The sequence below is a fragment of the Scyliorhinus canicula genome, chromosome 6 (genome assembly GCF_902713615.1).
Source record: "Scyliorhinus canicula chromosome 6, sScyCan1.1, whole genome shotgun sequence".
Lineage (NCBI taxonomy): Eukaryota > Metazoa > Chordata > Chondrichthyes > Carcharhiniformes > Scyliorhinidae > Scyliorhinus > Scyliorhinus canicula.
In genome coordinates, this window is record NC_052151.1 from 158,738,874 (window position 1) to 158,754,650 (window position 15,777).

Consider the following 15,777-nt stretch of genomic DNA (forward strand, 5'->3'; position numbering starts at 1 on the left):
CCCCTCCGGTTCCCAGTGGCGGAGGCGGGCCTTCGGCGTTCCTTTTATGGGTGTCCCCGCGCTGCCCCCTGGTGACTCAGGCGAGGATCACCACAGTAGCGATTAACTAGACTATATCTTAATGGCACTCTGATTGTTGTTCTCAGATTCTATCAACTGGGCATGACATGTCTTCAGGTCCATTTCATGTCCTTGAAATGAAAATGCTGAATTACCAGAAACCATAGTGGATAACAAGATTTCGGTTTGACAGACGACTGTGATGGAGGAGGCAAATGCATGTTAGGGCCTTTCGAATTTCTTGCAAGAATCAAGAAGAGCAGGCAGGTGGAGGGAGGTTAAGTGAACACAAGTCTAGGCAAATATTTACAGTTGTCACTTAAAATGCGATTTCCCAACAGGCTGCTCAGCTTTAAGAAGCAATGCTAACAGTTGGCTATCTGCTCGGGTAGAAATTGCTATTAACGAGGATGATTGCTGGAGATGAATATATGATTCTTGGGTAAATGGGCTGATGACTGTTCCAGTTGTGTGTTTGCAATGGTTGCAAATTCATACCTTTACACAAGCAGCTGGAGCAGATCACAGTAGCTTTTCAAACACTTTGAAACAGATTTTAGGATCTTCAGGAAACAAGTGGCAACTACCATACAAACTACAGCATGTCTTCCGAAAGGTATTTTAAATGCTGACCAGGCCTCCTCCAATGTCACCCACCATTCTTCAGAAATCTGCAAGCAGACTTTACGTGCTCGCACGAAATACCAGTCTCAAGTAACCAAAAGTGACAAAAGCTTTTTAACATAAACTAATTAATATCATATCACAAGTCATGGATACGAGGGAGAAAATTGCTGAGTTATTTATAACTTGGCTTGAAATCTGTCAAGCATTGATCTCTTATGGCAATGGTGGAGATCGAAATGTAATGTTCCTGCCTGGAAGCACAGTGTAAACATCACTCCGAAATCTCTAGGGTCATGATGCAGCTGGGGTACGTCAAAAAGTATGTGTATTTATGATTAGGAGCAGATTGCTCTTACTCAGCAATAAATCTTGGCTGCTATATATTTCCAAAAAGATTTTCAGGACATAAAAATGGGACCATGTTCCATTTTCCTGTATTGATACAACCAATGAAATGATCAGCAACCAAAGGGCCTGACACAGGGCACCTTTTTTTTAAACTGAAGCTGTAATAAGGAGAGTGAAGTAATTCACAATGATTACTTCTTCTTAGTACACAATATAGCTACACAGTCCCACACCATCTCGTCATTTATTCCCACAGGATAGGTCAGGAGTCCTATCCGACAATAGCTTTCACGTTCTAGTTTCACAGGTACAAATATCATCAGCAAGGCACACTTCTTCGAACACTCCCTCCCTTGGATCATGACAGCCCTGGTGATGTAGCTTTCCCGAGTTCCTTTTCAACTTACTTCCCTAGTTCCCTGTTCAGCCACATCTGGGAAACACCCAGCTATAGAATCATAGAATTTATAGTGCAGAAGGTAGCCATTCGGCCCATTGAGTCTGCACCGTCCTTGGAAAGAGCACCCTACTCAAGCCCACGCCTCCACCCTATGTCGTAACCCAGTAACCCCACTTTACATTTTTGGACACTAAGGGGCAATTTAGCATGGCCAATCTACCTAACCTGCATATCTTTGGACTATGGGAAGAAACCGGAGCACCCGGAGGAAACCCATGTAGACATGGGGAGGACGTGCAAACTCAACACAGACAGTGACCCAAGCCAGGAATCAGACCTGGGACCCTGGAGCTGTGAAGCAACAGTGCTAACCACTGTGCCACCATGCCGCGGATTTCACAGGCGTTTCAAGGAAATTATAAATTTTCCTTACTCTGTTGCTTTTGGGTCAAGGGCTGTCAGAGAAGTACTGGAAGGGTTGCAAATATTCAGCTCCTGTTTCTTCTCATTTCAGGACTCCCCTGAGACGTATTCATTTTAAATTTGCCATTCAATTCGATTAACCTATTTGCATCTACGTTATTGATATCTGCCAGCATTTTAAAGAACTACCCTCTCTCAATTTTATGTTCTTACATGAAAACAATTTTAGCTCTGTCAGTCTGCCCCCTTAATTTAGAATCATTTGCGAAGAATAATCCCCCACACATCCACAAATTGATCTATACCAATTTTAAAATCCTTCTTTTGACTTATAATCAGATACACTTGAGTTGCATCATGGCACTTAATGTTCTGTTTTGCTGTTTTCTGCTTTTTTTTCATTTTACCTCTTTCATCAATATGCCGAATTGCTGATTTGTATTTTGTGTTGGAGTAGAAATATCATCCAGTTTCCACAATGTCATTGCCCAATCATATATTTAACTTTCCCTTCTGCGCTGTATACATGCTCAATGCCATTTTGTTCTTTCTTTTCTCTTTAATTTCCCTGTCATTTTGATTCCATCAAACAGTATTCAAAGACCCTGGCGCTCAGTTAGACATCATTTGTAGTTATATTCACAGATTTCCCAGTCCCAGCAGAGACTGCTTGGAGGGAGCAAAGGTTGGAGAAATGATGCTTTAGTGATATCGCCCATCTTTCATCTTGCGTAACTTGTAACTTGATTACATTGCTTCAATTATTCTGCCTTTTACAGATTAATCTGTTGGATTCTTGCTTCATCCATAGTCAGGATGGTTTTCTTGACTGCAGAACAATTGTAGATTTTGTTATCAATTTTGACATATTTGTATAGGCTGCTTTTAAACTGCTTCAAGTGAAAAGAAAGGAAATGAAAATCGCTTGTTGTCGCAAGTAGGCTTCAAATGAAGTTACTGTGAAAAGCCCCTAGTTACCACATTCCAGCACCTGTTCAGGGAGGCTGGTATGGGAATTGAAACTGCGCTGCTGGCCTGCCTTGGTCTGCTTTCAAAGCCAGCGATTTAGCCCTGTGCTAAACCAACCCCTTTCGTATCTATAAAACAATGTTATTCTGCATATCTTTGTGTTGCACAGTTACTTAATAAAGCAGAATTATAATATCTGTTCAAAGCAGTAATCCACTGCTTGCATTTTATTTGCAATTCATGAAAATACTGAACTCCCCACACAAAAAGTTGTGTTTTAAATATGTATTATATTGGGTTGTTTTATTCTTTCATGGGGCATGAGCGTCTTTCCTACTCCTAATTGCCTTTGAACTGAGAAACCTGCTTGCTGGGCTATTCGGAATTCTGTCAAGAGTCAACCACATGGCTGTGGATCTGGAGTCACATGAGGCTAGACCGGATGAGGATGGCAGATTTCCATCCCTGAAGGATATTACTGAACCAAATGGATTTTTATAACAATCAATGATAGTTTCATTTAGAGTAATAGAATGCATGTGCATCTTCAATATAAAACAAAATATCAGCCATCATCCCACTGAATGGCAGAGCGGACTTAATGGGCCGAATGGCCTACTTCTGCTCCTACATCTTATGGTCTTATTGTTGTGCTTTTTGTTTTTCGGAAATGTCTTGGGCGCGATCTACCCAAATGAGGACAGAATCCTTTAGCACGCGCGATTAGTCGGGTGTTTCCCGACGTTATCTAATGCCCATCGGGAACCTCATCAGGGAAGACAAGGCCAAGGCCGTACTTAGCCCCATTCCCTGCACTGAGGGGTTCTGGCAGAGGGAGCTCCTCAGTGTAGAGAGAGATCGGCATGCCATTTTTAAATGGTCCCCTGATATCACAAGCCCCTGACACGATCCTCGAACCTCTCCCTCCAGTCCCAACTTACATATATGGGGTTCTGAGCTCCCCCACATGGCACCCCCCGACCTCCACCAAGTGGCACCCTGGCAGTGCCCCACCAACTGGCACTGCCACCTGGGCACCTGGCATCCAAGTGACACTGCCAGGGTGTCAGGCTGGCAGGGTACCATCCTGCCCAGAGGGCAAGAACCAGGGACCTCCGATTCCCTGGGAGACCCTCCACAGGTGCCATTCCATCTGGTCCCTAATTGTGGGGGCCACCACTGAACGGCACTTGCACAAGGTCTCCGCGGCGAGGGAGTTAGATCCCACGTCTTGGTCTACCTCAGGAACGCATATTAGAATGAGGTTAGCTGCCTCACTCTAATGTGCAGATTTGCCAGAAAATGATCCCACTCACAATGGGCGGGATTCACATTAGACCTTGCAAAGCGTGGTGAGCCAGATAGATCCGTAAGTGTGATCGCCCTGCAACTACCGGCCACGCCGCTGCTTTTCGGGCGCAATGCGACTGGTAGACCTCGGCCCTTGTGTGTAATCCTGAAGTCCATTATTAGAAATTTGAATTTTGCAGCTTTAAATTAATATTTTAAAAATATCACTTGTGCAGCGATTTATTTTAATATGAGCCACCTGGTCAGGTTAACTACATTTGCATTCAAAGAGTAAATGCTCTGAATGTAGTAAACCTCCTCTCTATGTTTTCCATGTTGTTCATCTAAAGTATCCAGAAATTTCTAATTGAAGGCTCTTGTATTCAGTTCAAAATCATCAACACCTGAAAAAAGTCAGGAAAGTATGTAATCGTGATACTTGCCAATACGATCACCTGGAATGCACGCACTAGGATGATGAAGGTCTACCTTTAAATTTGGTGATGCTCCATCAGATTTTACAGGATCAATACAAAAGCACTTCATTTGAAAAGATGGTGAACGTGCCCCTTTGAGTGTATATGCAGTGTTTCCAACAACCCCCCCCCCCCACGCCAACACAACCCCCCACACACCATCAGGAAGGAGGTGGGATGTTGCCCAAGACTAGCTATAGTCCCTTTTCGATCACTGATTTAGCCGTCCCAACCGTCGGAAGTGCATGGATGTGAACTGAGCCAATTCAACAGGAGTTCCCAGCAGAGGGAGGCCTGGCCGTGACTTTCTTCTCTGGACGGCTCCGGCACAGCTCCCGCCCCAATGACTGTCATAATATACACACAAGTATATGATGGTGCACAGACAGGCAGTGATTGACACACAGGATGACCAATGAACACACAGAACACAGCAACCAATCACCAGACAGGACGCAACCACTATAAAGCCAGAGGGCACTAGTTTTCCCGCTCTCTGGGGATCCAGCCTCTGAGACAGTCAGAGCCCGTGAGCAACAACTAGAACACACACCATGTGGTAGTAAGATAGTCTGGGCAGGTTAGCCTCAGGTCTCCAGTTAAGTCAGCATAGTGTCAACCCACAGTTAAAGTATGTATGATAGTTAAGAGTTCAATAAAATAGAGTTGCATTTCTTCAAGTGTTGGAAGCCTGTCTCTCTCACTGCTGCAGTAAACGCATTCCTTGCAGACCCAGCTGATGCAACACATCAATGGCATTTGAAATGAAAATTGCTTATTGTCACGAGTAGGCTTCAATGAAGTTACTGTGAAAAGCCCCTAGTCGCCACATTCCGGCACCTGTCCGGGGAGGCTGGTACTGGAATCGAACCGTGCTGCTGGCCTGCTTGGTCTGCTTTAAAAGCCAGCGATTTAGCCCAGTGAGCTAAACCAGCCCCTGCAAGGGATTACATAATCTTCAAGAAATGATAAACTGGACCTCTCGTATTTTCCAAGAGTAATCAGGAAAGGCCGGCGGGGCGGGGGGGGGGGGGGGGGGGGGGGGGGGGGGGGGGAGAGGTGCCAGTCTTCCATTTTCCTTGCAACAGGCCCCTGAACCCAGTGGAATTTTGTGACTACTGAAGAAACACATCAAATTCCACTGGTGTCTCGCCCTGTTCACCAGTCCAAACAGATAGACGTCACCGGTTCAGTAATGCTGAACTGATGAATGTGACCAGCTTGACAGCTCTGATAATGTAGCATGCCGGTGTTGCAAAACGTTCCGTTACAAAGTAGCAGGAAGAAAGCTTCCTATTGTTGAGCTCACGCCACATTTAAGCTGCTGGATGGGCCATTTACTCACACGAGAGAGAGAGAGGTGATCAGAGGTAAAAGTACATGATCAGAGGTGAAATTAGCTGATCTGCTCTTCTGCACCACTTATCAGACAAACCATGAATGGCACTGCAGACATTTGGGAGGTTGTTACCAGCCTACTATCTCAGTTGGAAAAAGATCTGCATGGGAGGAAAAATAGAACAAATATTTAATGGAAAAATAAGAAAGCTGGATCTTTTGAGGTTTTACACTAAAATAGATTCTGCCAATAATACAGAACAATTTAATAAATTATTTTTTAAGCGCAGGAGGAATTGGGGTATGCTCAAAGTGACTGCACATTTTGTCAGACCTGGGAACGCCTAGTGCATTCAGAATGGTGTGATTTTCACAGAATCGTTTCTTTGCTTTCTTTGGCTGCACATTTTCCAGTTTCACTTTACTTGAGCACCACCTGCTGGTTAAGTGGCCCTACTGCTTTGTAACATCATCGTCTGGTATCTCAGTCAGAACTGACCAGTCAACAAGAAAATAACCAAAGCAAAATCACTTATTTCACAATAATTTTCTGAAAGGAGGGGGAAAAAAATCATCTGTTGCAGCATGGAATCATGGCATAATAATAGAAAAGCAAAACACCGTGTATGCTAGGAACCTGAAATAAAAACAGAGAATTCTGGAAAAACCCAGCAAGTCCGGCATCATCTGTGGTGAGAGAAAGTGTTAACCGTTCAAGTCCAGTCTGACTCTTCTTCAGAACTGAGGAAGAGTCATACTGGACTCCAGACGTTAAACTCTGTTTCTTTCGCCACAGATGCCACAAGACTCACTGAGTTTTTCCAAAATTTTTACAGATTTTATTATGGAATCGTGGCAGCTGAGTCAATGAGAGAAAATCGCAAACGTATTTTGAAACTCCCATACGCAAGAGTTCCCAGGTATGTGTAAGCTCATGACAGTGCTCGGGTGAGAGGCAAACTGTTGTTAGAAGTGCAAGTATGGATGTTGGGGCGAGAGCAGGATCAGTTGGTGCCTGCAGCAATCCCAAGTAACCTCCTGGCTCACACTGTCAAGACTCACACATGAATAATGGACATTTGGGCAATGGATCAGTGGGTGAGGACAGCTTGTGGAACAGTACTCCAGTGAAAAGTCAACTTCAGAAGAGGAGGGGAGAAAGGAAAAATTGCCAAAAGAAAAATATGACTGTCACACACTCACTATGTTTACAATGTTAGCTTTAATATTACAGTACTGACATATGCTGTGAGCTAGAAAGAGCAGTTGCAGTTTGAATTAAGTAGTTAATGATACATATATGTCTGTAGTCTTTCAGGCTGTCCCCGAGCAAAGAAAAGTGGAATTAAAATTGCTCAAAGTAAAGATGACAAAGAAGATCAAGAGCCCATCAAGTGAGTATGGCTTTACTCAACTGCAATGGTTCACCCCTCAGCATCGAATCAATGGTTAAGCATGTACTAAACTACACGGTTTGTGTGTTAATTTAAAACGATTTAAAATTCACCTCAGCCCATGTTATAACTGGAATTGCAAAGTCACCTTTAATCAAATCTAGGCATGGGATGGAAGATTACGTAGTCACACACCACATTTGCTTCACGCCAAATCTGAAGGAATTTCGTTTGATGCAAAGGAATTTTTTTTAAAGTTCTGGAGAGTCCTCCATTTCTAGGTTGTAACATATTAGCAAAATTTCAGACCATTTGGCATGAACAGTGCAAATCTTTCTTTTAGAATATAACAAAGGAATTAAAACATAAACTGTAGAGTAGAAAGGACCATGTTGCAGAGAAGTCATTGAGTCAAATACTGCAAAAAAAAAGCATACCCAATAATTATAGCAACCCCCAACTGCAATTAAAGGTAACACGGGTGGTTGGTGTGCAATCTTGGTAATGGTCAATATTAATTGTGAAGGTATTGGTCCAGGATGGCACAGTTAGGCTTCAAAATATGTTATCAGTGGGGTTCCCATCGAAGACAAGGGTTTAAAAACACAACAGAGTAGTAAAAATGAAATAAAATACAAGAAATATTGCACACATCATTGCGGTACAAATTCTGATCTCTTTCCACTCAGTCAGCTGATCAAAGGGTTTAATTATTTGTTTAAAAAGAGCAATGCATTAGTAATTACCCGCATTACGTTGGCCCAGGTTGCAATCTCACCTGGTTGGCTTACATGAGAAATGAAACGAATGATATAGATGGAGGTCATTACGTTCAGTACATACAGATAAAGGTCAGTTCCTTGAACAATCCCCGGGATGCTTTCCATCTCCACCCATATAGAGGTTACTGACCCAGTCTTTCAATGAGTTATTTTTCGACTTAGAAGGGTTTTGATTAATTTACAGTATTGTCACATCAGACAGGTTCACAAGTCTTCTGTTAATGCCAGAATGTGCTAACTTCAACAGTGAATTCAATTCACAACCCTAAGGGGTAATTACCTACCTGCATCTACCCTGCAAGGTTCTCTAACCTCCACACCCAAATCCCCAGCACAAATTTCTTGTGGATGAAGGTTACTGCCAGGAACATAAGTTTGTAAAATATGCCTCCTAGTGTTTAATTAGTGATGCGACCATCAATTCACGCAAAACAGAGAGTAGATGTAAACTGTGGCTTTAATTGACTCGAACAGTGCCTGTCTGTGACTGCTACTGTGAGCCACCTCCACGGGCAGAGCCCACAAAGGCACCAACATGACACATCACAGGTAATACCTTACAATGGTCCATAGGTGGAGCCCTCATGGGCAACAGCGTAGTACAGTTACATATATGGTGAATGGTTACTGCAATACGTTCACCACGTTCACCCCCTGTTAAAAAATGAAGTCCGGCGGAGGTGAAGGGTTTACAAGTTCAGCCTGTCAGGCGCCCGAATCGTGCGCTGTGATCGCCGAAGCTCTGGTATCGCAGCTGGCCCGGGTGTCGAACTCATCCATGCGGGCATGGGTAGTGAAGTTGCCGGTGCGGGTACAGATGCGGACTCCGGGAGCGTGTCTTCTGGAACTTTGTTCCTGTGGGTCGGTGAAGGGGGAATGGGGGCGGGAGGGGGTGCGGGTGCCATGTAGGGGCGGGGGTGCTGGTCAGCGTAGGTTGGGTGGGGTAAATTGGGGTGGCGGTGGTAGTGGAACCTGCGGGTGCTAGGTCCCGGAGGGAAACCGTATCCTGTTGGCCGTCGGGGTGTTCTATGTATACATACTGGGAGTTGGTGTGTAGGAGCTGGACCCTCTCAACCAGGGGGTCAGACTTATGGCGCCTGACGTGTTTGCGGAGTAGGACGGGCCCCGGTGTCTTCAGCCAGGACGGAAGCGAGGCCCCGGAGGTGGATTTCCTGGGGAAAACAAATAGGCGGCCATGAGGGGTCTCGTTTGTGGCCGTGCAAAGTAGGGACCTAATAGAGTGGAGTGCATCTGGGAGGACCTCCTGCCAGTGGGAGACTGGGAGATTCCTAAACCATAGGGCCAGGAGGACAGCCTTCCAGACCGTCGTGTTCTCCCTCTCCACCTGCCCGTTTCTCCGGGAGTTATAACTGGTAGTCCTGCTCGAGGCGATGCCGTTACCGAGCAGGTACTGACGCAGTTCATCGCTCATGAACGACGAGCCTGGTCACTGTGAACATACGTGCGGAAACCAAACAGGGTGAAGGCACTATGTAGGGCTTTAATGATGGTGGACGTGGTCATGTTGGCGCAGGGGATTGCAAAGGGGAAGCGGGAGAACATCAATAATATTGAGGAAATATGTATTGCGGTTATTGGAGGGGAGGGGCCCTTTGAAATCGATACTGAGGCGCTCAAAGGGCCGGGATGCCTTTACCAGGTGGGCCTTATCCAGTCGATAGAAGTGCAGCTTGCACTCCGCGGAGATCGGGCAGTCCCTGGTCATGGCCCTGACCTCCTCAGTGGAGTAGGGCAGGTTGCAGGCCTTGATGTAGTGGAGAAGCCGGGTGACCCCCGGGTGGCAGAGGTCATCGTGGATAGCCCAGAGTCGGTCATCTTGCGCTGGCGCATGTGCTGCGGGACAGGGCATCTGGGGGCTCGTTGAGCTTCCCAGGACGATGTACTACATCGTAATTATAGGTGGAGAGTTCAATCCTCCACCTCAAGATCTTATCATTCTTGATTTTGCCCCGCTGCATATTATCGAACATAAAGGCTACCGATCGTTGGTCGGTGACGAGGGTAAACCTCCTACCAGCGAGGTAGTGCCTCTAATGCCGCACACTTCCACGATGGCTTGGGCTTTTTTTTTTGACCGACGAGTGTCAAATTTCAGAGGCGGTAAGGGTGCGTGAAAAAAATGCTACTGGTCTGCCTGCCTGATTGAGGGTAGCAGCAAGAGCGACCTCTGACGCGTCGCTCTCCACCTGGAAGGGGACGGACTCGTCCACCACACGCATTGCGGCTTTGGCAATATCTGCCTTGATGCAGCTGAAGGCCTGGCGGGCCTCGGCCGCTAGTGGGAAGGTGGTGGCCTTAATTAGTGGGCGGGTTTTTTCCGCATAGTTGGGGACCCACTGGGCGTAATAGGAAAAGAACCAGAGGCACCTTTCAGGGCCTTGGGGCAGTGAGAAAGGGGGAGTTGAAGGAGGGGGCGCATAAGATTAGGGTCGAATCCTAGAACCCCGTTTTCCACGACGTAGCCGAGGTTGGCTAGTCTGGTTGTGCGGAAAATGCACTTCTCCTTGTTGTACGTGAGGTTTAGGGTTTGGGCGGTTTGGAGAAATCGGTGGAGGTTGGCATCGTGGTCCTGCTGATCATGGCCGCAGATGGTGACGTTGTCCAACTACGGAAATGTGGCCCGCAGCCCGTACTGGTCCACCATTCGGTCCATGGTTCATTGAAAGACCAAAACCCCATTTCGGACTCCGAAGGGGACCCGGAGAAAGTGGAAGAGGTGGTCTGCCGTCTGCCTCAAAGGCCATGTAGTGGCGGTCCCCCGGGCGGATTGGGAGCTGGTGGTACGCAGACTTCAGATCCACCGTGGAGAACACCCGGTAGTGTGCGATCTGGTTAACCACGTCTGTGATCCGGGGAAGGGGGTATGCATCAAGGTGTGTGTACCGTTTTATGGTTTGGCTGTAATTTACAACCAAATTTTCCACGGTCCTGACAACCACCACCTGAGCTCTCCAGGGGATATTTCTGGCCTCTATGATCCCCTCCGGCAAGAGTCGTTGGACCTCGGACCTGATAAAAGTCCTGTCGTGAATGCTATACCGCCTGCTTCTGGTGGCGACTGGCTTACAGTCGGCAGTGAGATTTGCGAAGAGCGGGGGAGGGTCGACTTTTAGTGTCGCGAGGCTACATACGGTGAGTGGGGGTAGGGGTCCCGCTGAATTTCCAAGTTAGGCTCTTGAGGTTACACTGGAAATCCAGTCCCAACAGGAGAGGAGCGCAAAGGTCGGGGAGTACATATAACGTAAAATCGGCGTACTCGGCGCCCTGTATGGCTAGGGTTGCAGTAGTGTACCCCCGGATCTGCACTGAGTGCGACCCAGAAGCGAGATGGTTTGGTGCGCCGGGAGGATTTGGAGCAAGCATGTCTGGATGAATAAAGCTCTCCTTGCTCCCGGAGTCGAACAGACAAGGTGTTTTGTTGTTTTGTGTCCATTTACCCGGACGGTCATCATGGAGCTCCGGAGGTGTTTGGGTCGTGACTGGTCCAGGGTGACCGCGCTGAGTTGTGGGTAGCCGGCATGGTCGGAGGTGCTGGGGTGGTCCCAAGATGGCTGCCCCCGTCGGTCACACATGTCGGGCTGCGTTGCAGATGGCGGCCAAGATGGCAGCCCTCACGAGTCACACGTGCCGAGCCGCGTGGGCGAGGATGGCCAAGATGGTGGCTCCTGTGAGTCGCACATGTTGTGAGGGCATGGAGATGGCTGCCCCCACGAACAGCACGAGGCCGATGACGCGTCCAGGGGCGGAGCTGGCATGTAAGCTGCTACACTGCGGGATCTGCGGGCCTGTGAGTCTGAGGGTCAGGGCTGCGAGTTTGAGGGTTTGGACCTGGCCAGGCAAACCTTAGCAAAATGTCCTTTTTTCCGCAGTCACTGCAGTTCGCGCTCCGGGCCGGGCAGCGCTGCCTGGGGTGCTGATGCTGGCCGCAGAAATAGCAGGGTAGCCCCCCGGGTTGGGCGTGCAGCCGCGTGGCAAAGGCTTGGGGTACTCTTTGGTCGGGGGTCCACGAGGGGTTCGCATGATCAGACGAGAGCGCGTTGAGGCTTTGGAACGCTACTTCTAGGTAGGAGGCTAGCTTTACCGTCTCTTCCAGGTCCAGGGCACCCTTCTAGAGTAAGCGCTGTCTCACGTAGTTGGACCTGACTCCAGCCACGTAGGCATCCCGGACTGCGAGGTCCATATGTTGAGTTGTACAGAGATTCGATGGCTCACCCGAGCGTGGAAGAGGTGGAAGTTGAGGAGATGGAAGTTGAGGAGGAGGTGGCGAGGTAGGCCTCGAAACAGCGGAGCCAGTGCAAAAAAATCCCTTTGGCCTCCTCGGCCCGTGGGTCGAGTTTCAGTCAGTCAGGTTTGAGAACAGATTCCATAGTGGTGTTGTAGTCGATTAAATTGATGCGACCATCAATTCACGCAAAACAGAGAGTAGATGTAAACTGTGGCTTTAAGCAACTAGAACAGTGCCTGCCTGCAACTGCTCTGCTACTGAGAGCCGACTACAGGGCTACTGCTCTATATACCTCCCCTCAGGGGGAGGAGCCAGGGGCGGAGCCCACAAAGGCACCAACATGACACATCACAGATAATGCCTTACAATGGTCCATAGGTGGAGCCCTCATGGGCAACAGCGTGGTACAGTTACATATATGGTGAATGGTTATTGCAATACGTTCACCACACTTAGAAATCAATACTTAGAGACTACATTGCAAAAAGAGAGAAACAGGCCGTATCTTCAGAAATTCAGGAATGATTCAGAATAATTTTGTCTGGATGAGAGTTGCAGGTTTCTGCAAGCGTAATTTCTTTCAATAGAAATCTGTATTTTGCGCTGTTTTGTTCATAATAAACTGAGAAATATGAGTATTGGAAAATGGATCACGCTTTGCCACCTATGAGGTAGAGTCAGCATCAAACAGATTAGGCATTCTCCAGCCACATACAAAGGAAGGCAGCACTTTAAACTACCACACTATGAGACTCAGTATCCTAGAAAAGCAATCTTGCCCTCCATCTGTATGATTTGTTTCATTTCTCAATCAAGCCAACCAGGTGAATTTGCAACCTGGGCCAATTTATGCACAGTTTTGGTCTGTGGAGCTGTTAAGATTGCTAAAGGTAGTCCACGAGGGTCCCTTACAGCTGGGAAACACAAATCAAGGGAAAATATAACTGGTCAGCAACTCATTTAAAACCACATGTTTGGACCGAAACTTACTTGCTTGATTGCATTTGGAGCAGTTTTTTTTCTCTTGTCCACACTCCGTGGGTTTAAAATATGCAACGTGAGTCAAGAGCGTTACATTGTTCCTGCAGATGTCCTGTCCCTGGGTGTGATGGTCAAGGTCATGTGACTGGGAAGTATGCATCTCATCGGAGCGCATCAGGGTGCCCGCTGGCTGCCAAAAGACAAAAGGACGGCTACCTTAATGGCTCACAGTTTTCGTGGAAGTCGGGGAAAACAGAAGGCATGTCCTGTCCAACTCCAGGATGTGATGGTTCAGGACATGTAAGCGGCAGTTTTCTTACCCATCGCAGGTGAGAAATCAGGTAACAGTTTCTCAAACAGAAAAGCAAAATACTGCTGGTGCTGGAAATTTGAAATAAAAAGAGACGATGCTCGGCAGGTCTGGCAGCATCTGTGGAGAGAGAAACAGGTTGATGAGAGGTCGACGACCTGAACTCTGTCTCTCGCTCCACAGTTTCCTGAAATGCTTGTCGCAAAGTTAAGGTTACAATAGTTTTTACATTTCTTAAATCGATCAGGAAATCAGGAAATACTAACAATTTGAAAACCCGTTTCAAGCCATCCCTTCTCATGTCCAGCACGTAGGATTGCCAACCCTCCAGTATTGTGGTGGAGGATTCCGAAATTAAAAATTAATCGTTTGAAACACTGCAGCATGTAACTCAGAATCAAAATCAAAAGGACATTTTTCTTTTTCAATTTTGTGCTCTGGATTATCGTCTTCTTGAAATGCTTTTGTTTACTAAGTACAAAAGCCACTGGAGATGGGGCGAGGAGGCGCTGCTTGGCTGGGGCAGGAGTCGCTGGAGGCAGAAAATCTGATACAATTACCGGAAATAAATCTGACCAGAGTGGACAGATTTAATTGTGATGGGATCGTTGTTCCGACTAGAAAATGTTTTTCCTGCCAACTACCATAAATAATGTGGCAACTCCGGCACAAAACTGCATCTGAACAATACAGAATGTGTTTGATTTTACTAAACAATATATACGATGTTCTGAGAACATTTATTGTACGAGAGAATTGTTTTCAGCTGAAGCAGGATTATGAGGGTGACATGGTCTTAGAGTCACAGGTTTACAGCATGGAAGGAAGCCCTTTGGCCCATTATGTCTGCATTGGCCATCAAACACCTATCTATTCTAATCCCATTTTCCTGCATCTGGTCCGTAAACCTATGGCCTTAATTGGACTGGGTCTTATCAAATCAGTCTCCATTTTAAACATCCATAAAAGTTCCTTATTTTAATGTAATCTTTGATGTTTGTTTAGTTAAATCGCAAATAATGGTAGTTTGAAAAGGGCTGAAATAGAATTGGTTGAAACAGGAGATTCAGTATAGTACAAGAACATAGAATATACAGTGCAGAAGGAGGCCATTCAGCCTATTGAGTCTGCACCGACCCACTTAAGCCCTCACTTCCCCCCTATCCCCGTAACCCAATAACCCCTCCTAACCTGTTTGGGCACTAAGGGCAATTTATCATGGCCAATCCACCTAACCTGCATGTCTTTGGACTGTGGGAGGAAACCGGAACACCCGGAGGAAACCCACGCAGACACGGGGAGAACGTGCAGACTCCGCACAGACAGTGACCCAGAGGGGAATCGAACCTGGGACCCTGGCACTGTGAAGTCACAGTGCTATTCACTTTTGCTACCGTGCTGCCCTAGTACAGGTTGAGGAATCGGAAGACATAAAACTGGGATTGTAAAACGCCATTGCTGGCAAGAGGATATGACTACCGCTGTAGTTTCTATAATAAATGTGGATATGAGAATTTGCAACAGAAAAGCTTCACTACTGCAAGTAAGATTTTGTAGATAGAAATTTCCCACAGAGCTATGTATCTTTCTCAGCGCGTTAGAGAGAGATTGAGGTGATATTCTGAAAGGATTTATTATACTATCCAACCCTGGAAAACATCCCATGGAATCAGCATTCTCATGGCATGGAGCGTGGTGAGGTTAATTGCAAAAAAACGAGTTGCTGCAGAATTCAAAGGATCGTGAATATAATTGGAAACATAGTTTGGCCGAGCTGGGCACCTCGCAGTGTGCTCTGGCACTTGACTCATTCCTGCACTCTCCGGCTCAAATTGATTTTTGGCCACAGAATTGCTGGAGGTGTGAGCTGATGTTGCTGTGGGAATGGAAACAGGGTAACTGGGACCTGAGTGGATAACAGGGTGCACCTCGTTAACCCAATGAGATTCAAGAATTTAGAAATAATCAGTGGCAGGGCTGAGGAGGGTGAAATGGATGGGTGATTTTAATGTCAAATCACATAGAGAAAGATAAATATGGGGTGCAGTTTTTAGACATAGAATTTACAGTGTAGAAGGAGGCCATTCGGCCCATTGACTCTACACTGGCCCTTGGAAAGAGCACCCGACCTAA

At 46.7% G+C, this 15,777-nt stretch overlaps 1 protein-coding gene across 15 annotated transcripts in view; it reads left to right on the forward strand.

Moving 5' to 3' along the window:
- The window catches only part of LOC119967604 (myelin transcription factor 1-like protein), a 569,116-nt gene that overhangs the window by 509,967 nt on the left and 43,372 nt on the right, over nt 1–15,777 (forward strand). For all 15 annotated transcript variants that reach the window (XM_038800349.1, XM_038800344.1, XM_038800345.1 and 12 more), the window contains 2 exons: nt 7,242–7,325; nt 13,442–13,663. In XM_038800349.1, coding sequence (XP_038656277.1) covers nt 7,242–7,325; nt 13,442–13,663 — 306 coding nt within the window. The remainder of the gene's footprint in view (nt 1–7,241; nt 7,326–13,441; nt 13,664–15,777) is intronic.